This window comes from Myzus persicae, unplaced genomic scaffold (genome assembly GCF_001856785.1).
Source record: "Myzus persicae strain clone G006 unplaced genomic scaffold, MPER_G0061.0, whole genome shotgun sequence".
Taxonomy (NCBI): Eukaryota; Metazoa; Arthropoda; class Insecta; order Hemiptera; family Aphididae; genus Myzus; species Myzus persicae.
The window spans coordinates 144,518-172,381 of record NW_019103910.1 but is presented as its reverse complement, the minus strand read 5'-3'; the positions used below and the strand labels follow the sequence as shown (position 1 = coordinate 172,381).

Here is a 27,864-nt window from a genome sequence, read left to right as displayed (position 1 = left end):
TGAACATGATTATGCAATATTCTCGCAGTGTGCGGGTAACCACGATATATACCAATGGTCATCATTCTTACAAAAATTGTCGCTTCAAGACCAAATTGTTTTTTTGTAGCCTTTCGTAAATATAAACTAAGCTACACTGGAACTAATGGACACTTTCAGATAACAGATGGTTTTTTTGGGCGACAAACTACATACTCTCTACTAAAATTGAAATCCTCTGAATAGCATTCACCTCCAGATAGCAGATACAAATATACAATTTCAGAGATCAGTAGTGTGTCCGGTATTTAGATGTTCCACAGTATATTATATTGGGGCAGTTTGACGAAGTTCAAGATCTGAATTCTAACCTATAGGCTATAACTAACTGTTTTCATGTTGTTTTCATGAGCTTTTATAAATTAATATGACTGATATGTAGTACAGCAAAATTTCAATGAGATGAGCCTAGAAAAAGCCATAATATCATCTTCGGCTCAACGAAACGTGTTTGTTAGGATAACATGTCGGGTTAGTTATATGGAGGTGGGGTGTATATGATATTATTATGACAATTACATACGCATCAGCCATCAATCATGCTTTTTTTAAACTAATCTGTATCGCTGTTAATAACTAATTGCTTATAAATGTATAATGTATTAATTATTAATGTATATATATCTGGTATATCGCATACAGTATACATTTTATAGGTTTGGAAAATACAACAGTATAAAACATTTACTAAAATAGTCACTTGATGAATCAAATATATTATGTTTTATAGTATATCGTTCCTTTGTATAGGCCACACTTAAAGATATAAAATATATATGTATATAATTTTATCTGAATACCGTAACTATATTAATATTATTATGCCCGACGACGGTATTATCACCTGGGGATGCAAAATCGGTGGACGAGAAACAAAGCCACCCCGAATATCGTATGTTTGTTCTTTAGATATTATAATATGCTTTGGTATAGAGTAGCACCGATTAGTATAATAAGAGCAATACAATTAACAATTTTATTAGTTTAATCAGTGGATGAATAATTGGTCCAAACAGGTTGCATTTCAATATGCGGTTCAAATTTCAATTACTCAACTGGTTCAAACGTGATTTGCCACTTTTATAACACATACCTATATACTTTAATGTTGTTTAAGACACAATTTAATTTGTTCCATTATCCACACAAATTAATAAACGTAATAAAGTAATTAGGTTTATCGCCAGCAATAAAAGTGAACGATATGATATAGATCATAGAATAATTTTTTGAATCCAAGTCAAACGTTTTTAAATTTTGTAGATTTGTACCAATTATTATAACAAATCGTAAACAATTAATCGAAATCATAATTTTAATCACCTTAAAAAAGTTGTATTACATTTTTTTTGCGTGAAAACCAAAACTAATTTATAGAAATGATTGTAAATAACATCGTTGGAAATTCAGTTTTATCAAAAATTAAAAACACAAAACTAACCAGGCCTAACCATAGAGATAGAAAAAGTTATATTATTTTCGTTGTTACCTGTCCTATATAACTTATGAACTATGGTTACATAAAATTACCCATAACGTGTTTGAAAGATTTCGATACAATAACAGCAATACGCTTTTTTCAACCTATATTCGCTCAGAATCTTTGATTTTTGTAATGAATAATGATTACTCTTCACTTTGAAATAGTTGAATTTCTCAACACATCGACCTAGGTGGACTAAGTAAAATGAATGTTTTTATGTTCTACATCCGGTTTCAGTTAAGTTTAATAGCTTATTTTTTCTGTAATATTTTAAAAGCATATTTTTTAAATTTAATTTTTGATTAAACAGCTAATGGCTTACCTACCGCATTGTTGGACGATAAAGGTATCTATTCGAAAATGTGATAATATTATAATTGTATCAGATGCTTGTCGGTACACTTTGAAGTGAGAAAACATTTTATAATGTATTTTTAAAACTAAGTAACACATAATATTATGACACACTTGCGCTCGTAGTATATTGATGAGTTGATTTATTTCAAGTGGAAAGTGTATTTCGCTTTATAAAGATCTGTAGCTACTGATTCATAATAATATGTAAAACCACATTGAAATCAGATGAATAGTTCCTGTTATATTTTTCAACCTACTTTCCAATTCTATTCCATATTGTATAATACACAATAAACTAATGTAACATCGCTTCCATAATATAAATAAGCTATTATATACCTAACTAAATGTTCATATACGTACGTCATCGTTAATAAAATAATCTTGTTTTGGATAATATTTTAATCTATCTGACGTATGAAAAAAAGGACTAATAATTTTGTCCTTCGATGGTAATCGATTTATAATCATCTTGGAACTTGTATGCTAATAACAATATTTTTTGTTTTGTTGTTATAAAAAAAGCATATAAAATAAATTATATAACAATTTAAAAACAAAAATTTAAAATTATTATTTAACTCTTATTTTGAATTATATATTTAAACTGTATGTAGATTCTATTATCAGAAAGTTATTTTACACAAATTACAATACGTCATATTATTATTAAATCAGCTGCCTGGGTTGTTTATATAATATTACAATATTATTGTCCGATGATAACGATCATTGTTAAAACAACATTATGTTACTCTTGTGTTGACAAATTAGCTGGCATAAAAGATACCTACTTACAGTAAAATATAAATAAAACATTTTATTACATAAATACCATATTCATACCTTAGATTCATGATTTAAATTTGCTCGAAAAAGATTATTTTTGGATTCTGGCCAAAGCTAGGAATGTAAATGGTTTTAAATTAACAGCAAAATAATGCTCTAGAAGTTCTATGTGACCTAGATTTGATCTACCTACTATAAGTAAGTACTGTAGATAGGTACACATAAAGTGGCAGGATTACAATAGGATTAGAAGGGCTTAAAAACGATGACATACACCAAATTATTAAGGTACTTATTAAGTATGTTAAATTATCATATTCATACAATTCCTGTCATTGCAGTTTATTAAAATGTGTGTGATCTATTACTATAATAATGTGCATATTTTTTGGTCAGTTTTTTGCTTTATTTTTCATGATTCCTTGTAAAGTAGGTCTCTATAGTTTCCAATTTTTTATTGGACTCAGTATCTCGCTATAGTTATTGTCACTAATAACGATTATCCATATAGCTATTATACTTAAATTAATTTATTATCATTATCAATCACTATTAAACAGGCATTACGATAATATATCGTCTTTACGTGTTGACAATGTTGACACTTCACAACTATAAACATTATACAAACCACATACATAATACGTCATCATTGGCTATTTGCCATAGTGAACAGTGACATTAATTATTATTTCATCTGTACAATTGCACTTGATTCTTTAGCAAACTTGAAAATGCACGTCAATATTTACAATAATTGCCTCCAAACCACGTAATATATAATTTTTGTACCGATTTCTTTTATTTAGATTATTTTTAGATTCTTTTAAAATGTGTCATAATAATCCAAATAACTAATAACTACATGACATAGATCAAGATTTATATACCAATTGAAGTTTGAAAACTTGTTTTTTAATTTAGAAAAATTTGAACATTGCAGGTTGTGTTTAATGTTTATACAATTTTAAATGAATAAAAGTATATTTTAATCAATCGTTGAATATGAATTAAGACATTTTAGAGTTTAATAAAAGAAGTAATAAAATAATATAAATGCCAATAAAAAATATTATTTTTATAATTTGTTTAATATCTTTATGAAGTGTTTTACAGATGTTTTAATATATTGGGCCAATAAGCACACGAATAGCTTTACTGTTCTACATAGTTTATTACTCAATGGCTTAAACAGATGTTGCTTATGATAAATGTTTAAAAACTACAAGAAAAAAATTTTTTTTTATGTATTAATGAATATCCGTGCTAACAGATAACACATTTAGTATCAACTATTTTTTTATTTATATAATATTTATTTATTTAAAATATCTCTTGATTGTTTGTTTTTAGATTGACGTTTTTCGTTTTTCGTTTTTTTTTTAAATTAGTATTTACAAAAAAAAAACATTTAAAATTAAAAGCGAGTAAAATAAAAACATCACTACTGAATTTGATTTGTTGTAACTTATAAGACATATCTTTACTATATTACTAATTTTGAGAACTGCGTTCAATCCTTGCACAGCAACTGCGTGTGTTATTATATTATGTATTATAATTCCGTAATTATGCATAACCTAAGACACATAGTTGAATGACATTGTCTAAGCTGCTGGTCATAATATGAATGGACTCCGCTTCACTTGGACACCAGATCCTTTCCGTTCACACACACACACACACACACACACGCATTATCATTGTACATTATAATATATTATTATAAAAGTGTAATAAATCATAACCACATTATTGTATTTTTATTCAAGCATATATTTTAAACGGACTGGTGAAGTAATAGCAGAATGAACACTATAAACAACTGTCTGCAATTTCGTTACTGTTGGTCCCGTAAACCTATTAACTCATAGTTAATTGGGCTATGGTTGGTCCTATGTTGGCAATCACCAAAAATATTATCACGCCGTGGTCGTATTATTTTGTGGACAAAACACAAATCTGAATTTTTGGGTGTATAATAAGTAATAACAATATTATTATCATGACGTAGAGTCTTCTGACCCGCAGACAGTCGAGTTCGAAGAAAGCAATAATTTATTTGTCGTGCGCACCAATGCTTAGTCACAATAACAGCGAATGTCACGTTTTGAACTCGTTCAGTTACCACACTGTTAGGTCAACATAAATAGTGAAACAAGATCACGCAAAATTCGCCCTCAACCGTTAAGCGATCACGAACGTCTATTTCCGATGTCGGAGTTGCGTGGTAGGTGTATTTAGTTTAGGGAGGACTAAATAAGCTTTTGCCCCCTCCGACAATTATTAAATAAATATTTAAAAATGTATTTTTTTCTTCCAACTCCGTATTGTTGATTCATAATGGATTCTTTTAACTTTAAAAGCGACCTAAGCTAAGTTACCCATACAAATATACAAACGCAAATAATGATACAATGACGGTGTACAACAAAAAAAAAACACTATTTTTTTAACATTATCTGGTATCATTAATACCTCTAATCGATTCTACTGATTACGATACAGTTTTTAAGGTAATTAATAGTAAACAATTCTTCACGAGTATTTTACTTGAACAAATTAATGATGAGTTAGTTGGATATGAATCACATGGCATGCTTTAAAGTTGTATTATCCTATTATGTAATAAATAGAATATATATAAACGATATATATTATACACATATAATATGGGTAATTATAATTGAATATGGCGGTCAAGAAATTGAATGTGGCCCAGATGTTTATATTGGTAACTACTCGTTAGTTGTCTTCTCTTGTACCACAGACTAGTGGAAGTTACTATCTGCAGTTAAATTGTTTTTAGTAATTTGAAAATAATTATAGTCAAAATACGGTTCTTAGCATTTTTTTAAATATTAATTTACACACCTAATAGGGCTTATCGGAATTCTGATTACATGACTGTTAGGACCACTTCCACATGAGTTTATGAATATCATAATATATCAACAAATCTTGATATAGTGCTTATAGAATATGTGTATGTTAATATAAGAATATAAGAGTATGATAAAATATGTTTCCATACTATGATAAGTGATAACCAACAAAATTATAAAAACAATAAGGTTCATGGTTCTTAAAAAGTGATACGATTTTTTTAAACTTATTGATAAAATTACAAGAGTGTAAGATGTATTACATGTACCTCGAGGGAAAATTATAATGTTGATAACAATGTTTTTCACAACTATTAAGAAAATAACTACTTATAAGTAGTTAGATTCAGTTGTAAAAGCTTAAAATTAAAACTAATGAAATTTATACCAGAACTGTGCAATATGTTGAGAGATTTTCTATAAAAATCATATTTTATGATATTAGGTAGTTACTTAAATAAATATTTATTTGATGTTTTTCAGTAAGCCTAAATTCAAATGAAAAAATTGAAAATGGTACCAAATATTTTTGGTATGATATCATATTATTATATGAAACTATAATACGTAAATAATTATTATATAGGTGTACTTATATATTTTTTAGTCCGTATCACTATCAGATAACTTCAACATATGCGTATTTATGATGGTTTTATATTATTTATAATAATAATTTTATTAGTAATCAACTGCATCAACGTCACTAGATTTCATAGACATCCAAATCTATAAATAATAGGGAAATAATCATGACGACGGAGCAAAGAATAACCATTTATGTAGGTATTAGCATTTAAATAAGTGGTCATATTTTATCGTTTTCTGGCACTTTTATAGATTGTAGAAATAGAAAATTAAAAAACTATGTATACATCTTCAGTCAATTATTAGATCATCTAAATAAATAAAATAGCTAAGTAATAATATTGGATCCAAAAAAACCAAAAAATTCTCTACCAACAAATAGCGGTAGGTAAAGATAAATATTAAGTTCCTAAAAAAATCTACAAAGGATTCGGGAAAGTTTCGATTCTAATATTTTCAAAAGTTCTGGTTCATGTAATGCTATTTTTAGTTTCGGTTTTGATCCATATACCTATATAATCTATAATGTTGTTTAGTTATATTGATTTTACGTATAGGTACCTACGAATTAATTAATATATATTAATTATATGTAGTATAAAATAGTTTTTAAGATCATTGTATTTTATATATACTATTATAAAAGTTATAACTTAGCTATAAGTATACTTGTGAAATTTAAGAAGTATATTAGGTACCAAATAAAAAACATTTTAATCTTTAGTCATAGTGACAACGACTTGAAAATCGGAATATATAAATTGTTTATTAAAAGATAAAAGTGTGACACTTAGCTGGTAAGAAGGTAACTTAAGTTATTTTTAAAACTATCTATGTGATTTTTCATAAAGAACAGAAAAAAAATTTAAAATCTATATTGGCCATCTCATATTAATAATACTATAACAATAATAAATTTAATGAAAAAATGTAATACTTTATTATGACACTTGTGGTACTTCGTACTTATGTACTTATAGGTACAGTTATATACAGTTTATTGGATGTTTTCGTCTTTAACCTATTCTTTAATCCTTAAGACACATTTTGTGTTTCAAACTTTCTGGACATGCTGTATAATAATAACATTATGTATTTTAATTTTAAAAATAGACGTTTTTAGGGTTGGGCGGGAGTAATGAAAAAACCATGTTGTTGACACTTTCTAAAACATGCTGTACGTAGATTACTACGTTTAAATAAGAATGTTTTCTACTAAATGAATTTCTATATGTTGAGTTATTTTTATTTACTATTTTATGACTATTACCATTTTTGGAATTGGTGAAGTTGCTATTATCCACAATTTATTATTTTCTAGGGGCCTCAAAATTGTCTATTAGTTTTTTTTATATAGTTTTATGATTTTTCATCGATTCAATTATATTTTTGGAGATTTATAAAACATAATATAAACATTGTATAAATATATTGGCAAACGTTTTTGCGCCTCTGGGCATCAAACTTCCTGACCACCTATTCTCGGGTCTCTAGACTGTACTATTGGTGATAACTGATAATAATATAATAAACAAACAATCGGTATGACATTCCTCATTTTCAACAAAAGGATAATATAAGATATTTACATACTAACGAATATACACTTCGATTTAAAAATCTCACTATAATATTATTCAATAACTGTTCATACATTTATTTTGTTACAATATTATCATTTAATTGCTTTTAAAGTTATACTATTATGCCTACAAACCCAATTGTACATTTTATATACCAAAGGAAACCATAACACATTTTTATAATATTTACTTACCTATTTTTTGATTAGAATTAAAAACGAGTGATTATTCAAGAGTAAACATTTAAAATATTAAATAAAAAAATAGTTGTATGAGTAATAGCCTAAGAGTCTAAGACCTAAGTAGTATTGTTAAAATGTTACAGCCGAGGCCTTAGTGCCAATGCCCAATAGCCACTTGCATTTTTTACGGGTAAGCTTTTATACGCTTTTTTTAATAATTTAAATACTAGTTCAAAGAATTTGGCAGCTGCTTAAACTGCAGTATTCTAATACTATCTATTAATATAATATATGTCTTTAATTTAAATTATTGAATCATAAAACATCAACTATTTTGTTAAGGAAAAAAATAATAAATCTATTTAAAATTATTAGCTAAGTATATTTCTTAACATCGTGTATTAAGTGAAAAAATGCGATATACACATTTGCTAATAACAATTATTAATGTAATAATACGTATACAATTATATATTGTTTTATCTATATCTTTTCGTACTTGTTACGAACTATTAAAACAGTAACGATTGTTTTTTTTTATAATTGGCACAATACATAATCTTACACAATCCATATTTTCATTTTATGAATATAATAATATGTGATACTTAAATATTGATGACCTAAATATTTTACTCATGTGAGTACTGAAAGAGGTTATTTAAATTATGTAATTTCTCGGCTTTTAATAGTTATTTTATGTAATAATAGATTTACCCTATTTGAAAGTTGAAATTATCGTCACAATAGCCTAATATAGGCTATATTATTATGCATAATATCATAATACTATCATCGTAAAATAAATATGATACTACCTCTGATATGTCTATGACTAATTAAAACTTTATTGTAATATGTAATAGTATCTACAATGCAACGTTCTAACTCAACAGGCACTAATTTTCTCATACTTTTTATTTTTTAGCATTATATTTTAATTATTCTTCAGTTATTCTATATTCTAGAATAGAAAATTTGTCAGTATCTCTTGATATTATATTCGATAGAACATTTAACAATTAAATTATTGTTTGCACACTATTTAGCAACTATTAAACTATTAAAGTTAATAGTAGGTAGTTAATATTTAGTGGAGAAGTGTAATATAACCTTGCCAGTTTAAGTCACAATCCAGTTAATGAATATAACTTATTTAATGTACAGTTTTTTGAAAAGGATCTAAAATCAAATTATTTGATAAATTATTGATAAAAAATAATATGGTCTTAAGCGCTATATGTGATATACTGATATGTGATATGTCTATACAATACTGTCATTGTGTAAGTACGGTTATGGTTATCAATGCATACCTAACTATCTTAATTACTAGGAATATTAAGTATTAACGATGTTATTATTATTTTGCCATATCATTAGTCATATATTTATATGTATAAGTAGTACATTTACCATATTAAGATTCAACTTAATATTATAGGTGATAATACGTTATTATAAATTCTCGCCGGAGCTGTAAATGCATTGGTTCTATTCCATAATATTAAGACTTTTATAGCAAAAAAATATGCTTCAATACCTATTTAATGTTGAGTGGTTTTGTGTAAAAAAAAATAAATTTAGTTTGTTGAATTCCCAATACTTTTGAATATCTAATCCAAAAAATAAAAAAGTTGCAGAAGGATTGAATGATTAACACAAAACCAGTTTTCACAATGATTGGTTTTTAATTTTTACTTGTAATTAAAATATGAATAACCGTAGACCTAACCTAACCGTAGAGACCTGAAATGTTCACTAAATATTTAGAATTTAATTTTTAGACATGATACAATTTTTAAAATATTTTGGCCGGTTACAGAAATTTTACATTTTTTACTTTTTCTAGGTTTTCATTTATTTATTTATAGTGAAATAAACATCTATGAAAATAAAATAAATACATTTCCTTTCGTGGTCATAATAATAGAGGGTCAATGTGTTTAAAATATAAACGAGTCGATTTATTGAATAGTTTTACATTTGTGACTACAGACACGATTGAATATTGTTAGCATCATGTTGGTTATATGATGCAAGTCGATATTTTGCTTCTGGATTATATACCTGCCTACGTAGTAGATTTACATAAGATCAACAATTATAACGTGTAGATATAGCAAACACGATCCATGGATTAAGAGTTTAGTTATTAATTATAAATTATAATTTATAATACATGCATCTTGTAGATATAGGAAAATTATATTGCCACGTTTTTCGAGCACATAACAATATTAAGTAAAATATTTTCGTCTGTAAATATAAGGTCAAAAACAAAAACAGAAAATGACTGTACATTGTAAGATATTATAATATTTTAGGCAGGTATTTTTTAATAGGTCTTCGTATTTGTGTAATTTTGTATTGAGGTGTTTTCAAAATCAATATTAATATAAAATCAAACGTGTTTGTTTAGTGGTCTGGTTTTTTAATTCTCGGGCGTTACATGTTATTTTTAATTACATCATAGCAATATAATATAATAGCACATTGCTTTTATATCATATATTTTGATTCGAAATGATCCGGTTTAAAAATTACAAAAATATTGCTACCTAGCAATCAATACAGTTTTACTGAACTTAGATCGATACACATAATATGCTTTTGGGTTATAGCGCAATAGGTAAGGTTTAGCTGTTTTTTTTTCTTATAGCTAAATATATGATTACATACATTTCAAACAGTTATAACTTATAAGTGTGTGTGTACCATTATTTTATAACATTCAACGACCAAGGCTTAAACACAAGCTAACAGCGTACTACATAAACATACTACGTATGATTTTTATCATTAAAAGTTTCGTTAGCCATGGCATAAAAAAACCAGTTTATAACTTACGTAGAAATTTAATTATCCCAATTTTTTATATTTCTATTATCATCAATAGCAAAATATGTTACAATTTTTCACAATGTGTTCGACATTATTCTTAGTAAGTAGTCATGTATTTCAACAATTACGTAATACGCTATTCTGGTTGAGTAATATCAATTTAAGTTTTATGCGTGTGTACGTCTAACGCATAAATACGTATACGATTAATAATTATACACTCTTTGTATGTATTCGACAACCAAATTGACTGTTAATTTATTTGTTTCTAAGTATACTCATCATTTCCAGCTACTTTAAATATGCCTCTATAATACCCGATGACATGCACTCCGTACATTTTTTAGTATTTAATAAATAAAATGTAATTTAAGTGAAAGTTCGAACGTCTTTGTCGCTGTGTGCTGTATAACATGTGGTGTTCTATAAATTATAAGTGGAAAAAAATACAGCATATAAAAATAATTAACTCACTTTGATGTAGAATGAGTTTCGACTATAGTGTACCTGGCAATTAAGTTTAGCTCACTATTTTGAATTATTAGGTAGTGGTAACATTTTTAAAACATCCATTACCTAAATATGTATTGGAACTATTGAAAACAATTTTAAATACATTTTATAAAAAAGTTGTTGAGCGATGGATACGCGATTGGATCAGCATCTATTTCGAAAGAGAGTTTATGTTTTATTATTATGATTATTTTCTTGGCTCAGTGTGTTGAACTGATTCACACCAAAAATATCACATATTATTATATAGCTTATAAGTTATTACCGACAAACACACTGTGTAGGACGTCGTGAAAATGTATAAATTGGCATATTTGTATAAATAGCTTAAAATTAGTTTGAATATTAACTGTATACAAAACAAGCATATACCTATATAATTAAAGGTAAAGATTTTTAATTCTTTATACCTAAGTTATATTTATTTATTTTTAAATAATGACAAAATAACAAAAATCTATTAAAGAAAACTTGTTATTTTGTTGTTTAAGTATCAAATTTTTAGCAACATTATATATCTAACTAGTACCTATCATCAATATTCTTAACTACTATGAGTACAAATGATGTCAAGCTTTTTGGCTGAGACCCTAACAATTCTGTCAATATAAATAGAAAACAAAGTGAAAAGTTTCAATTGTATATTATAAACAGTTAGTTAGTTAGTTAGTAAATGTATCACGTTTAAAATATGCTAATTTTAGATTTCGGTAAATATTGTGTTCCCTATTATTATTTTGTAATACATTATATATGCATCTCATATGCCTATATATATTGAAAAATTATTGAACTACAATAGTTACACTAGAAACAAATAAAAAGAAAAAAGGTTTTGGTGAAAACATAAGTCTTTACGAATATTCCGTTTTGAGTTATAACTAAAATCAAAATAGATTTATTCGACTAATACAGTCGCATAATTATTACCATTTTCCATGTTTTTAATAGTTTTACCGATTATTAATAAAAGTATTGTGAATTTTCCAATTTTAACCATAACCTAACCAAAATGTACAGACTAAATCAAATAATATTCTTCCATAAATTACCATCAATGTTCAATATACATATAAGCAAATTATCTCCAAAACGTGACGTGGAACACACAACAAATATTCCACGTCATTGGCATTCACTCCACTCAGAATCTAAAATAAATAATAAACAAATAGAATTATAATTAGTTTAAAACTATAATTTAGATTTAAGACATTATGTTTTGAAGCATCAGTATTCTAGGAGCAAAAATGTTAACTATTTTTCACAGATATTAACTGTGGTATAGGGTTATGAGTGTTATGACCCTTTTTGGCTTCGTTTCAGGAACGGTAAAATATAATATGAAAATACCGTGTGAACGAAAATTTATTGAAAATATTGATACAAATATTTGTAATTATTTACAACAATATCGTCACTATGATAAGCCCATTGCCCAATAGGTTTTTAACGATTTCAAATATATTTAATCAAATTACACTAATGTTTTTAAATCAATAATTGTTTTGTTACCTCTTTGAAAATATGAAATACAGTAATAATAGTTTCACTCAAAACAAAACTACAAATTAGAAAACCTAAAAAATAATACAATGTTTTAAATGAGTAGAATACAAATTACATATTTCAAAATAATATGAAACGTATAATATAAAAATCCCTTAACAATAAAGATAGTCATAGAGTGAATACTCATAATACAAATACATAAACGTTTATGACTATTTATATTATAAATAAAGAAAAATACAATTGTTCACACTCAACTTATACGAGCATAATAATATTATCGAATATCACTCAATTTTTAAGCCAATTATTATTAAATATGAAGACAAAATATTTATATAATTAAAAATCTGTTTCTTTAGAGACAGCTTAATACAACTAATTAACTATAATTATTCCATTTTTAAATTCTCAATAAAAATATTCTATTGACCTGCCGTTGGGTAAACGTATAGTCATATATCAAAATGTTGAAACGTTTAAAAAAAATTAAATGTAAAAAATATATTAAAAACTAGTAATTTTTTTTTTTAAGTTTAAATTGAGTAAAAATACAGTTTTTCAAAAATATTAGTACTTTTCTATATAATGAGGTGACGTCATAAAAAAATCACTCTGTATACAGAACAGTTTTTATTATTATGAAATTAATCGTCACAGCTTAAAAAATATATATGTAGACACCGTTATCAAGTTATCACATATTTTTTATACATAAAACTAAGTAGTAAGTACCTACTCAGTACTCTGTATAGTTTATAATATAGTTATTTTAAAGTAGTTGTAATCTATAGCTATTACATCATAAATAGTTCACACTCAGAGTCATGTATTATTATTGATTTTGTAGTTTGATCAGTTGTTTTGTTTTACTGCAATGATATTAATTAGGTAATGAATAATTATGAATAATGTTATCATTTGATGTCTATATGTATTTACTTTTCGAAATTGACCTTGCCCTTGTGTGATGTCATATTTGAAGACGTATTTTCAACTCCTTTTACTATTATTATTTCTTTTTATAATAATATGTATACAACTACGATTTCGTATTGCAGCAGACTATTCATTCCAATATTGCACAATAATATTCATGATTTATTATTGTTTACACATACAACAACTATACGACGAATTCTCTCATTCGTTTTTCCATAGAAAAAAATATTATTATACATTTCTCGTCACCGTAGATTACCGACCACAACTATTTTACTATGGTTTACTTTTACTTGTGAAGTTCCAGCACGATGTATAACTATAATAATAATAATAATAATAATAATAATAATATGTATTATAGATTCAATAGAACGATTTAAAAATGGAAAACCCGAGCATTCAAAATAATAGTTCTCGCTTATTATTGACTGGTTTAATAGAGGCAATTGTGTTTCTATGATCACCTAACCTAACCTAACCTAACCTTTAGGAGTCGAAATGTCTTTAGTTGACCAGTTGAATCACGATTTTCTCGCTGTTAGATCATAAGCAACACACATTGTTAACCAAGGCTGATTTTAAAAATGAAAACGCATCTATACTTGTGATGGTTAAGTTAAAATTCATCATTGAATATTGCTAAAAATATTCATATTTGAGTTTTTTTTTTTCAATAAATGAGTTAGATATTGAGGTACCTATACCATTCAAGCGTTATTAAAACCCTTTGAAGCCGATATACGAACATGTGATTACACAGTTAATACGATAGCCGGTAGCTGAAAAAGCTATATAATTAGGAAACTAATAAAATTCTACTTAACACAATGTGAAAAAAAAATACTTTTGTATTTGTAATTGGGGCCAACTATTTCCACATTTAAAAATAACCCTTTAAAAAGATAATTACAAAGTTAGTTTGTTTAGTTAGTTAATTACCAATAGACGTTGACGTTAAGTACTAAAGTAATAGTATTTAGTAAAATTGTTCAAATAATTTTCAAGAAGGTACTCAAATACATATTTTAATACTTTCTCGTGGTAGGCATCAGCTGATAGTACTTATTTGTATTTAAAATCAAGTAGGTACTAATTATGTTCAATTGCTTATTATTTTATTTTTTATAATTTAACTATTTTAAATTTTACACCTACAAATAATAATGGAAAACTTATATTTGCGTAATTCTTTGCAATATATTTAATTTATATAAAATAATTAAAATGTGTTTGAAGCTTTGTTTTAATTTATAAACATTGTTTAAAATTTACAGAAAATCATTTTCAGAAGCACAAACCATACATTTGGTTCAAAACAACGATATATAACTAGGTATAGAAGTGTTCTAAAACTATTAACCTACTAACGCTTGCTGATTTTAAAATAAAATTGAAATTATGTTTATATTACATGTACCAACTATGGAGATAAACATCTTCAATCCTTTTCATCACGTTCAGTATATTTTTTTGTGGGCTACATAATATACAGTATAGGTTACACTTCGCCGAACTTTCAAATAAGGAAAACAAATGGGCAGGTAGGTAATTATTTATTGTTACACCAAACCATGAGGCGCACAATTCTCAAGAAAATCAATATGTCACAAGAAAATCCCATAAAACTATGTTTATAATTTTATTGATTCTAAGGGAAAAAATAAGTTCCAAAAAAATATGTCTAGGTATTTGAAAATATCTATAAATATTTTTTGTAAGTAAGTACCTATCTATATTTGTACATGAATACTTCAGTATTCCCTATTAATATATATATTTTTTAATACTTTCCTTATAATATATTCTTAACAGTAAAAATGGTAAAGGGTTGTCATTTTAAAAACAGAAGTTGTATTGGGCATCGGCACAGGACACTCCTGAGTGGTTCGAAAAAAAAATTGAATTAATGGTCTTTGAGTATAATTTAATATTCCGAAGATCAATACTTGAATAAATTAATTGCTACGGAAAATGATGGAGGGATAGCATGGTCGGTGAATCATCCTGTATGTATTATTATATCATGTACACTTACTATACGTTGTCGTTTGATGCCGATGATGACATGTTTTCGAAATGTGCATAGCATAATATGTTACCAAACACTTATTTCTTAGCTATCCAGACACGAATACGAATGTTTGCACGGTTGTTATCGGCGACTGTTTTAGGTTCAATTAGGAACATTAGTATGACATGTGTGTACAATATTACGTCTGTTCGCATTAAAGCATTTTTGAATATGTTCAGTTTTTTAGAATTTGTAATTTGTGTAATACATGCTATTATGGTTTTATTGAAATAACAGTAGATAACTCAGTTACGGAAAACTATGTTTCAATTTAATTTATCTAGCGGTACAGCTAATTTAAATTGAGGGACATGGTGTAATATTATATTTATAAATATTCTAGTATCATTCTCTCAATTCAAGTAAAAATTTGAATTATTAAAATTAAAATTAAAATTAACATTTTATTTTAGTTTTTATTGTTTTTTATTTTTGTATCTTTTATTTACCACATATTTTATAATATTTGATACATTTTTAAATTCAATATTCGATAAATTTTATTCTAAACATTGTAGTTTTAGTCATAATTTTTCAATGTCTTATTCGAAAGATAATTAATTATATGTCATAAATCATAATATAAAACTCATCGTTTTTAAGCCACATAAACAATGTTTTCTGCGAATTTTATGTCTATTATACATATTATAAATTTTACATTTTACATTTGTCAGTATCACAACTTTGTTATTTTAATGGTATTTTCGTCCTTCAAAATATTATAATTAATTTCTTTTGCCCGTTTTACTCGTTTCAGGAAAAATATAACTAATCACATATTATAATATTTTCATTCATGGTTATGCATTGAGTGGAAATTCGTAGAAAAGCGTAGTTGTGTAGTGTGTGGTAACCGATGAAATTATGTAAAGTTTAATATTATATAGTGCTCGGTGCTGTAATAATAAAAATATTTCTTCAAAAGCATAAACGAGTTATTTTTGTTCTGATAGTTTGTTAAGGAATGTGTAAGTGTTTTAGTTAGAGGCTGCGAGTTTGAGAAACAAGTAATAATTCATTATAACTAGCATTGCAGTGGACGTGTATTTTATTTAAATAAAATATGTACGCAGTTCACGTGAATAATAAATTAACATAACAAATAAAAACATTTTATTACAGATGTGAAAAAGTCCACCAAACAGTAATAACACACTATAATAGTAAAATAAGATAATAATAATCGGTATGGTTATACATTTTGAAATAATGCTCGTTACAAAATATAAGATTTCGGTTTTTCATTTACATACTGCATCAGTGTTTTTATACTGTATAATATAACTAATATCTAATAACTTACTAACAACATAATATAATATTATAGATTTGTGTATTATAAATCACAATGCATAATGTAAAAATTTGGACTATAAAACCATATTTTTGTATTACTTAATAATATTATAGTTACACTGCGCGTTTACTTTACGACGCACGTGTATTGTCGATGGAAGAGAAAAACGCGGAAACCCAGGAAGAAAATGTGTGGGGTCCATGGGACGTCTGACGTTACAGTAGGCGATCGGTGTGTGGGAAAAGTGTACAGTATAATATATTATAATAATAATAAAATATGAGCGATAGTCGTACGCGGTTAATGATCTTAATCCACATGCGTATTTAAGTCCAATGGCATATTTTGTGTATGGCAAAGACGCCAATTCCGTAGAAGACGTGTGTATACTCGTATCTGAAACGTATAAAAGTATAAGACATAATATAAATATAGCGCAGTAAATAAAATAATACAAATCATCGTAGACAGTAGACACGATATAAACAGAACATAAATATTGATTGTTATGCGATAGCCGGGCATCTGGTTTATGTTTTCAAACAAGCTGTACGGTGGTGTACATAATATAGATTATACTGGGACCGAAAATAATATTGTAGACGAATAGTTAGGTGTAGGTGTATAAGTGTATATTATTATATGGAATATTTACTATACCGAAGTACATATAGAGTATTAGCTGGGCGGCTATCATATTTGTTAAGAAAACATTTTGCAATTAGCACAAGTTTTTATTTGTATTTAAAATGTATTTTATACTTAGTCAGACTTACAGTCGATTTTGAATATCGATAAGAATATCTAAAAATCAAAAGAACCTAATATTAAGGTCGAAAACGTTTGTCAATGATATTAAAATAAAATTAATTATAAATTAAATAAAAATAAAAATAATTATAATAATAATTTAATTATATAATATTCAAAGTTTATATAAAATTTAAAAAAAAATTAAATCAACAATCGATTTAAAAATAATAATCTATTTTATAATAGTTTTATAATTTTTGTAAACAGATCGATTTTTAATTTAATTAAAAGCTGAAATTCAACAACAGCCAATAAGTTATTCGTTGAAATTTAAAAGCAATATAGAATGATTTTACTAATTTATTAGTTCAAATCTAGCTAATGAAAATTGAAAATAATTTAATGATATGTCAATATTATGTAAGATCGTAAGAATGTAAGTGTTATTCAAAACTGAAACTAAAATCGAAAAAAAAATAATAAACATAACACAATTAGATAGATAATGTGAAATTATACAAAAATCATCCGATTATAATATTTATTATAGTATTTTTATTAAATTTAAATAAATAAAACTAATATGAAAATTGAAAATTGTTATTTCATTTCAAGCCCTGACGAAGGGCCAAGTTATGAACACTTTTTGGGAAATCGCAATGTAGATCGGCTACACATTTACGTTTTCGTAATCCACTGAAATAAGATTATGTGTCGTACTTTACGGAGCATACTAAAAAAGGAATAGTACTGGGAATTCACGATACGGAAGGCTACGAATCATAATATATTATTTACATTGTGAAAAACGTGATAATAATAATACCTATTTAATACAATAACAAATTCAGTGCTTAATATTTCACATATTAATATTTATATTATTATATTATTCGGGACTCAGACACACCAAAGCGTCTGGAATAATATCACATCGAAATTCTCGTTATATCGTTGTCGTATTGTAGGTTAAAATGGCGTAGGCTGCAAAATATATTTCATTGTTTTTATTATGTCTTACCGCTTACTCGTGTGTACCTATACAGGGTAATCTATTGAACCTAAGTCACCCTTTTTTTTAGAAAACACCAACGTTTTTGAAAATATTTCTTTTATATAATATTTCAAGTCATTACAAAACAAAATTTGTTTGGAAAAAAAATATATATTGGTGATTCAAAAAAAAATTGGGATATAAAGGATTTGGAGTAAAGAATTAAAAACGCATTTTATCATTAAGAAAATGAAAAAATAAGCAATAAAACAATGGTAAAATAATATTTTGTAGAAAAATAGAATTTTAAATATTTTAAATTATGGGAAAAAACATTTACAAATACATTTACAGTTTTCGAAATAATGAGTGTCTTACGCTAAACGGATTACGCATTATTATACTCAAATAAGATTGCGTGGCATGTATTGGTTAAGTTGTTGTAATATCGTATTCATTGAAATCACTCGGCACGTTTACTCAACTCGCACGAAACCATAACAAAATTAATTAGGTGGTATACAAATCTATTTTTAACATATTATTATCGATGTACTTTAATATAGGTATACCTATTTGGCTCTGCAAACGGCTTATTAAAAGTAAAAATTCAATATCGAGTAATTAATTCGTAATTATATTTTGTGCCCAGTAATACGTTCACGTTCCCTCTCAGGTAAAGTGCTTATAATATAAACGCATAGATATTACGGTTACAACCGGCACCACGGTTAAAGTAGCCATAGGTTATGACCGCGGACTATCACCAGCGGCCGACCGCGTGCGTCAGTCTCTTACACAGCCGTTCATCTCAATATCAATCACATTAAAATTATACAAAAACTGAAAAATGCAGTGCTCATCAATGTCGTGTAATAACATTTTTGAAATGTCAAGAAGTCTCAAGGTCACTTAGTGTCGAATGAATAGTCTGCATGCTACGGATAATTATAATAATAATATGATATTGCGACTTGATATAATGATATGTGTGTTAAAGTTAAGTACGGATCGTTACCACGGTGACAATAATAATAAAATAAAATGATCATTAGATAAATCGTGTTAAAATCCAGGTATAGACGAGGACAAATCCACGGCTTACTCACATTACTTAAATGTATTTAATTACCTATTTGTACTATTATAATAATGCATTATTATTGATTAAATACTTCTTTGAAAAAATGTGAATCCATGTCTAACGTGTGATTTTTAACTCTCTTAGGCAAAATATTTTTTGAAATACTTTGATACACAAAAATTGAGTTTTTAATAAGTACAATATGGGTTATAAGTGATTAAAGTTAAGCTACACAGAGTGTAGTGACATAGGGTTACCATGCAAAATGCTGATCAACTACTCTGGTTGTCAAAATTTAAATATTTCTATAATTATAATTGATAATCTACTTCTCTGAAATTTTGTTTTCATGGATTAAAATACTCCGAGTAATATTTTGCTTTATGAAATGAAATGAAAAATGTATATAGTCATCCAAAATATAAAAAACTTTAAAAAAAAACGATACAGACAAAATAATATTGTAAAAAAATTTTTTTTTTCAAAGATGTTGTTTTGTTGGGTATAACTTAAAATTAAGTAACAAAAATATTTTTAAAAACTTTAGTATTTTATAAAATATGAGTGTTTTATATTAAACGGGTCACCCCATTGCGAGTGTGGCGTGAGCTTTGGACATGGGCCATGGCCTCCTGTCCCCCTACCCCTATATCAGTCCATTAGAGCCGTCGCATTATACTCACATTTACAACGAATTGTTAGCAAGTCACTGGACGGCTGTGTTCACCATAGATCGTGATCGGAGTACAGCGGCTTGTGGTAGGGCAGTGGCAGCGCGGGATACGGCCGGCGGACCTCAACTGGGTACGGGTGTGGCACTGGGACGCCGACGTGCTTGACCACCGGTACGGCGAACGGCTGTGGCACGGGCACCGGGTACGGCCTGTCTACGTGCACGGGGTACGGCCTATCGACGGACACGGGGTACGGCTTGGGCACGGCCACCGGGTACGGTCTGGGCACCTCGACTGGGTACGGCGCGGCCACCGGGTACGGGACGTGTTTCTCGACGGTCACCGGGTATGGTTGCGGTACCGGCACGCTCTTGGTAATTGTCGTGGCGGTGTGCACGTGCGTGGGGTAGTGGCGTGGTGCATAACCATAACCCCCGTAACTGGGCCCTCCGTAACCGTACCCTCCGTAACCGGCCCCGATGGCGCTGCCAAGCCCGTAACCTCCAAGAGTACCGTAGCTCGAGCCCTCGTCGTAGAATCCACCACCACCACCACCGTATCCCAAGCCCCACACTCCACGTTTCTGCTTGCCGTCCGCCTTGTGATCAGTGTCACTGGCCCGAGACTTGTCGATCGACGACACGGTGGTGCAAGTGGCCAACGTCACCGAGACCGCCAACAACACAATAATCTGAAACATTCCGACAGTGAGTATCGTATAATAAAAATAATAATAATTTATTATTAGTTAAATCCTTGTATCAAACATTTAAACGTGTACTACAAAGTTGTACTTGAATTGCCTATACGATACGCCGTCAATAGAATTCTTTAAATAAACTAATATACCTATACGAAAATTAGAAAAAAACAAGATCAAGTCCAAAAGATGTATAAGAAAAATTAAGTACTCATCTATATAATACCATATCTATTTTAAATCAATCGAAATTATTTTGTAAACGAAAATATAACACAAGTATACAGTTTACAAATTATAAATTAATAATACTTGAATACTTATAAGTTATAATACACACTTAAGGTTCCTCATTAAAAAATTTAAAATATCGAAAATACATAATATACAGAGATTTTATTTTATAAAATTTTATTTTATTCTATGTCTTGAGTTCAAATTTTGAAAACATTTTATAGCCAAACAAAACTTAAATGAAAATGAAAATTATTTTGTTATAATCATTTAAAATATATTAATCATGAAAACTTACAACTTTTTTATTTTTTTATTTATTACATACAATGATATTTTCAAAATATTTAGATTAACAATGGATTTAACATGAACTTCTTAATACAATCTTACGGTACGTCAGTATTGAAGTAAATTAGTTAATGAGTAACAGCTAGTAATAGTAGGTATATGTAACAATATTATAATGTTATAAGATGCAATTTGTTTTTAACTACAATTAGTTCAGTCTACCTACCATATTTCTTACAAAAAAATAAATTACTAATATCAATATAAATAACAAAATATCCTTGTAATTAATAGCTGAGAAATACTATCGTTATTTTTCGTACTTATGTCTAAGTCGTACCTAATGATGAAATTAAATTCAAATTCTAAAAATCCGTTACAGAGAACTACTTAATGACGAGCTCACTCAAAAGTTACGACAGGGTCCGATTTACACATTAATGAACACTGGGGAAGGAGGTCAAAACAAAAAATTATTTTATTTTATAACAAACATATAGTTTATAATAATGTTCTTAAAATAATATAATATTGATAAAAAATTTTCAGCATTTGTATAAAATTTGTAAATTAAATATTTTAATCGTCACCCTAATAATTATAATCTTTTTCACAAATCTACTGTCCGATACATTTTTAATAAAGGGGTTGTTATACGTTGTATCATATCAACAAAAATTACTTCACAAAAAATATTTAAGGCGTTGTAGCATTGTCGTATTTTGATAACAATATTTTTATCTGAAAGAAAAAGACATTCTGCTTCTTACAGACAGCATTGAACTTCTATTTTTATTGTATTTTAAACAATGGTATAAAATAATTTGTGAAAAAAGAACTTAAAATTGTATTATACAAAAACGTTTTATACTCGTAAAGTTTGAGATTAAAATGTTGAGTGCAGCCTGTAAAATATTACCCTTATTAGTAACTAGTAAGTGTAAAAATTCATCAAATTTGGTTGATTCTACAAGACAGGATCATTATTCACGTAGAGTTCATTTTTATGAACAAAATCACATTGGCACCGGGTTCCTTAATCGTTTGTCTTCAATTGAGATTTATATAATATGGTATTTCTTTGTTTTGTAGTTTCGTAATATTTCAAACATTATGTAAACTTCTTTATGATATACCTTTATACGATTACTATGTATATCATAGTACATAGTCAAAATATGTAGATTTTTATTAGAAGAAAATATAATTTATGATATACTTATTTTAACACGTTTTTCCCGCCTGTCATTATGTGTAAGAATCCAATATTGGTTAGGTATATAATACCTATGTACAAATTGTAATTTTATATTATATTGTTATGTTTTTTTTTAATATAGGCACTTTAAAATGTCTCCGGAAGGCGGCTAAAATGTCAATATATTTAAATCAGATTTATTCAATTACATAATTCATCATTTGTTCACAGGTTTTATTTTAAAATTCAACTATTAATACATTTTATTATATTAGTATTCGTATAAAAATCGATATTGTTCAATAAAATGGCATTGACCTACGCGAACATTCCAATCCCGCGCAGGCATAGAGCTTGTTATATAACATTTGTTTATGCAAAATACTATTATAGTCTATAGACACCGTCACACCGTCACGCCATATTAAAATATATACTTATGTCGTATATGGTCCAGAGTCCGATAATATAATAATAAAATTATGTGTTGAACAATTCTATAATATTATGTACAATCGTGTCTGTAGAAAAAATATCGATTTATATACCTATATGTGTGCAAGACCGATACAATATTATTATTTGGTACCTATAATACAATTTAGAGAAATGAAACAGTATAGAATTTTCACAGTAAAAGTCTGCGCGATTCCAGCGATGAATACTAATCTAAATTGACGTTGTGTAACCGATTTCCTGATGACCGAATCGTAATATGCAAACGCTTCTTGGACACTGACCAAGTTTCACACCCGAATTATGTATATTATGGTTGCGACAAGGAATCACGTAGTATATCTAGGTATAGTTTGGACATCGGATTTAGGCACACGCAACAGATTCCTCATTTACACGTACGCACTTAATATTAATAATACTAATATAATATGATATGATATTCGGTATAACGTTTTCCCACCGACTAAAATTATAGTACTTAGCGAAAAATATTTGAATGAGTATAGTATAAATTATTATACAATATCTTCAACGGTAAGTTTAAAATATAAAATATTATGTAGGTATATACTCAAATACATTGTCTAATAAATATGTTTTGAATAATTTTTTAAAACGCGATGTGCTGAACGTAACAATATAAAAATGAAAAAAAGGGATGACTGGTGTGGCTCAGAGGTTGGCCTCGGTCACTAACGCGTTCAGAGTCAAGCATCGACCGGCGCCGGTAGTTCCCAGATGGGTGACCACCCGGTTTTTTAGTGTCGAATCCTTGGCCCAGATGGCCACATACACGTGTTCTCAACTAAGCGTAACCCCCCAACCAAATTACAATGATCATAGACAATACTGATGTTTATATACAAATTTTATAGATAAATAAAAAAAATAATTAAATAATTTTTTATCTTTAAAATAATAACTTATTTTTGATCAACAAAATATAAATTAACTTAGTTAATAAGATGTTGTGCACAAATTCAAAATAAAATATAATGAAATTAAGTCATTATGGTGGGTCATGCTGCATGTTCAATTAATTAGTCATATAATTGTAATAAATTAAAATAATATTTTGATGGACGTGTTTTGGTTTAACAATAAAGCAGTAACAGTTCACCTTTAAATTAATAATAACCTAGCTACTGTTGACGAAAAACCGGTTTTAGTTCTCTAAGATGCATAGATAATACTATTTACATTGTACTACAAAACAATGCCTGTGCTAATCTAGGAGCGTAAAAATAAGTATACATGATAAAACAAATATAATTTTTATATTCATTATTTTTGTTAGGTATATCTATTATAATATATTATGCAATATATTTTACCCTGGGCCTACACAACATTTTCTCAGTGAAGTACAGTATTTCTTTGTAAGAGAATATTAAGTAAATTAATAATTTTAATAATACGTTAATTTTTAAAATGTAATTATTTAATTTTAAATACATTAATTGTATTAAGCAAATATGTTGTGTAATAAATAAACATACAGATGTCAGATATATCAATTATTATAAAGGAGCACATTATTTTAGTTTATAGGATTTATTTTATACTTGAAAATGGCGAAGTTAACTCTCATGATTTTCAGAATTTTTCTTTATATTCCCATTAAAATATTATTTTTGTTGTAATTTTAAATTGTCGTAATATAGCAAGTACTATGGTAGTTAATATGGCAAACATTAGCAAACAATTTAATTGTTAATAGATGGCTAACATTTGAGTTTATCGTATACTATATGCATCAAAATTTTGTAAACTAAAAGTCATATGACCTACGAAATTCTAAAGGTTCTCCTATATTGATGGATTTCAGCAAAATGTATTGTTGTTTTTGTAAAATAACGATTTTCTTATTTTATTTTTAACACCGAAATAATAATGCACGGCAAATATATATTACTGGAAAAAGTCAATCATACATTTATATTCATATACTTATAATATTAGATGTAGTAACTAGTAAGTGCAGTCGTGTGTGTTTTTTTAAATAAAACTAAGTTTATCAAGTTAAGTTACCATTGAAACTATACAATAATACCTATTACCTATACCATCCTATAGAATGAAATGTTTGTATTTTAAATTTTTGGCTTTGGTACGGCATAAAATATTTTGAATAATCAATATAATCAACCATTTCCCAATTCATCAAAATGTGGTTATCTACAGATCACAATAGCAGGTACTTGCATTATATTATAATATAAATAATATTAACACGCGATTATTCATTAGTAACGAAACCAGTATAACTGCTACTTGATAATAAACGAAATATGAAAAATTAATAGTACCTCACTGTGTCAATAATCAAAAAACTGTTTTTGTTCATCTACCTATCTGTACGTCGGCCCGACAGAAAGTAGATACTATTAACCATAACAATAATAACAACAATAACAATAACAGTAATTATAATATACATAATACCAGAATAATATACGTCTAATAAATTGGTTCACTTACCGCGTGATTCATCGCGTTTTTTGAATTAGAACGGAAACACTGCAGAGGTTCAAAAACGAACAATACACACGTGTACAACCCTTTGGCGTAAACAGCGTATAACCAGCGGACTGCTCAAGAAGTTTATTTATACGTGAAAACAGAAGCCACGACCCCACCACGTGCGAAACGACGATCGCACCTTGGCAGAAATACAGAAACGATACACATAATAATAATATTATATACCACACTACACCTGCAATATGTAGGTGTACGATATTATTTCCCACCCATAGGTTAGATTGTAAATATTTATGATTTTAAGTATTCTATATCTGTCCCCGTGTACTATAATATAAACATAATGTAACACAATATTATGTTTATACGTCACATTTTGTCAGATAGCGTTGAATTCCGTGGTTTACCGGTTTGCATTGTGCATGCGCGAATAAAATATATTAATGAAAAAAGGTCAAGATACAAGCTTAATAAATTATAATAAATTGTAGGTGGAATTTAGTAGTAGTTATTAATTCATAGGCGCCACGTAGACACGTACTGTAGGGGTAACGTTTATGTCACACAAACGGGAGGACAAATAATGCTCTAACACCCATTAAAATTTGATTGGGATTCTGAGCACCGAATGACAATTATTTAAAAAACAAATTTTGTTAAGAATTAATAATTTTCTTAAAAAAAAATTTAATCTATCTATTTAACAAAAAAATTGTAATGCATTTTTGGATTATGTTTTGAGAGAGACAATTCGTGTATAGAGCAAGTGTCATTGTGTGTCGACATATTGACTATGATGATATAAATATATATGAACAGTTTTTAGAGTTTTTGATACAGGATTAACTAATTATCCAACTTTATCTACCTTAATGACTGATTCCTTAATTTAATTTGAACTACCGATACCAAACATGGCCAGTATTATGATAGTTCTGTAAATGTACCTTTGTGGAACTTATATGCACGAAAGAAACTTAAATTAAATATTATTTACTGTTTTATACTTTTAGATGGTTATTTGAACATTTATTTTTAATTATTTAAATGGATTGATTATAATTATAGCCTAAAGGGTCTGATAAATAGAAAAGATAGAATTTAAGTTAAAAAAATTGGGGTTCAATAACTGTAACTTGTTGGTTATGATACCTAATAGACTTATAGTACTATGGGTCGAGGAAAATTTTAAAATAAACATTAATTTTTTTAACATATTTAATATTAGATAGATAACTATAAAATATAATATACAAAAAATAAAATACTTATTTTAAGAATAAAATGTGAGTAAATGATACAGAATTCCAATGTAAATATACTATTCATTTATTACTTTGATATTTATGTAGTTTAGTAAGTTTCCATATCTGATTATTGAATTGTTTTATCATTTACCACGAGGAATACTAGTGTACCAGTGACACTGTGTCACCACAACGCTGCCGTAATAAAAGTTGTCTCAAAGATAACGATCATCAATGAAACAACAACAAAAAACGGTCATTGGTATGTTTTGAGTCTTCAAAATGGGTCATACCGTAGGAAGTTTGTGAACTTCTACCTTAAAATATTGTCTTGGTATCACCACGATTAAAGATATCTTATAAAGGTATATTTATTTACTATAAAAATGTAATAAAAAATTATTTTAATAATGATGCAAATAATAGAAATAATTGTATTTTTGGTCGAATAGATGAGTAATAATAATCGTCTGCCGTTATTTATCATTATAACTTTTTGTAATATTAGATTTATATATATTTCGACTGATAGTAATAGTATAGCAGAGGGGAGTACCTAACCCAGGAGTATTTATTCCTGGGAGCGGTTGTGCGAAGCGAACAGGGACAGATATTACTAAATAAAAATATGTAATCATATAATCATAAATAATAA

The 27,864-nt window shown here is 27.5% G+C and overlaps 1 protein-coding gene across 1 annotated transcript; it reads right to left on the bottom strand.

Moving 5' to 3' along the window:
* Window positions 1-16,823: 16,823 nt before the first annotated feature.
* On the bottom strand, window positions 16,824-26,089 carry LOC111036191 (zinc finger protein 512B-like). Its single transcript, XM_022318123.1, has 3 exons — window positions 25,960-26,089; window positions 20,606-21,287; window positions 16,824-17,487 (listed from the first exon to the last, which is right to left on the bottom strand). The coding sequence occupies exons 1-2, from the start codon at window positions 25,969-25,971 to the stop codon at window positions 20,646-20,648; spliced, it is 654 nt and encodes a 217-aa protein (XP_022173815.1). The 5' UTR covers window positions 25,972-26,089; the 3' UTR covers window positions 16,824-17,487; window positions 20,606-20,645.
* Window positions 26,090-27,864: the final 1,775 nt, after the last annotated feature.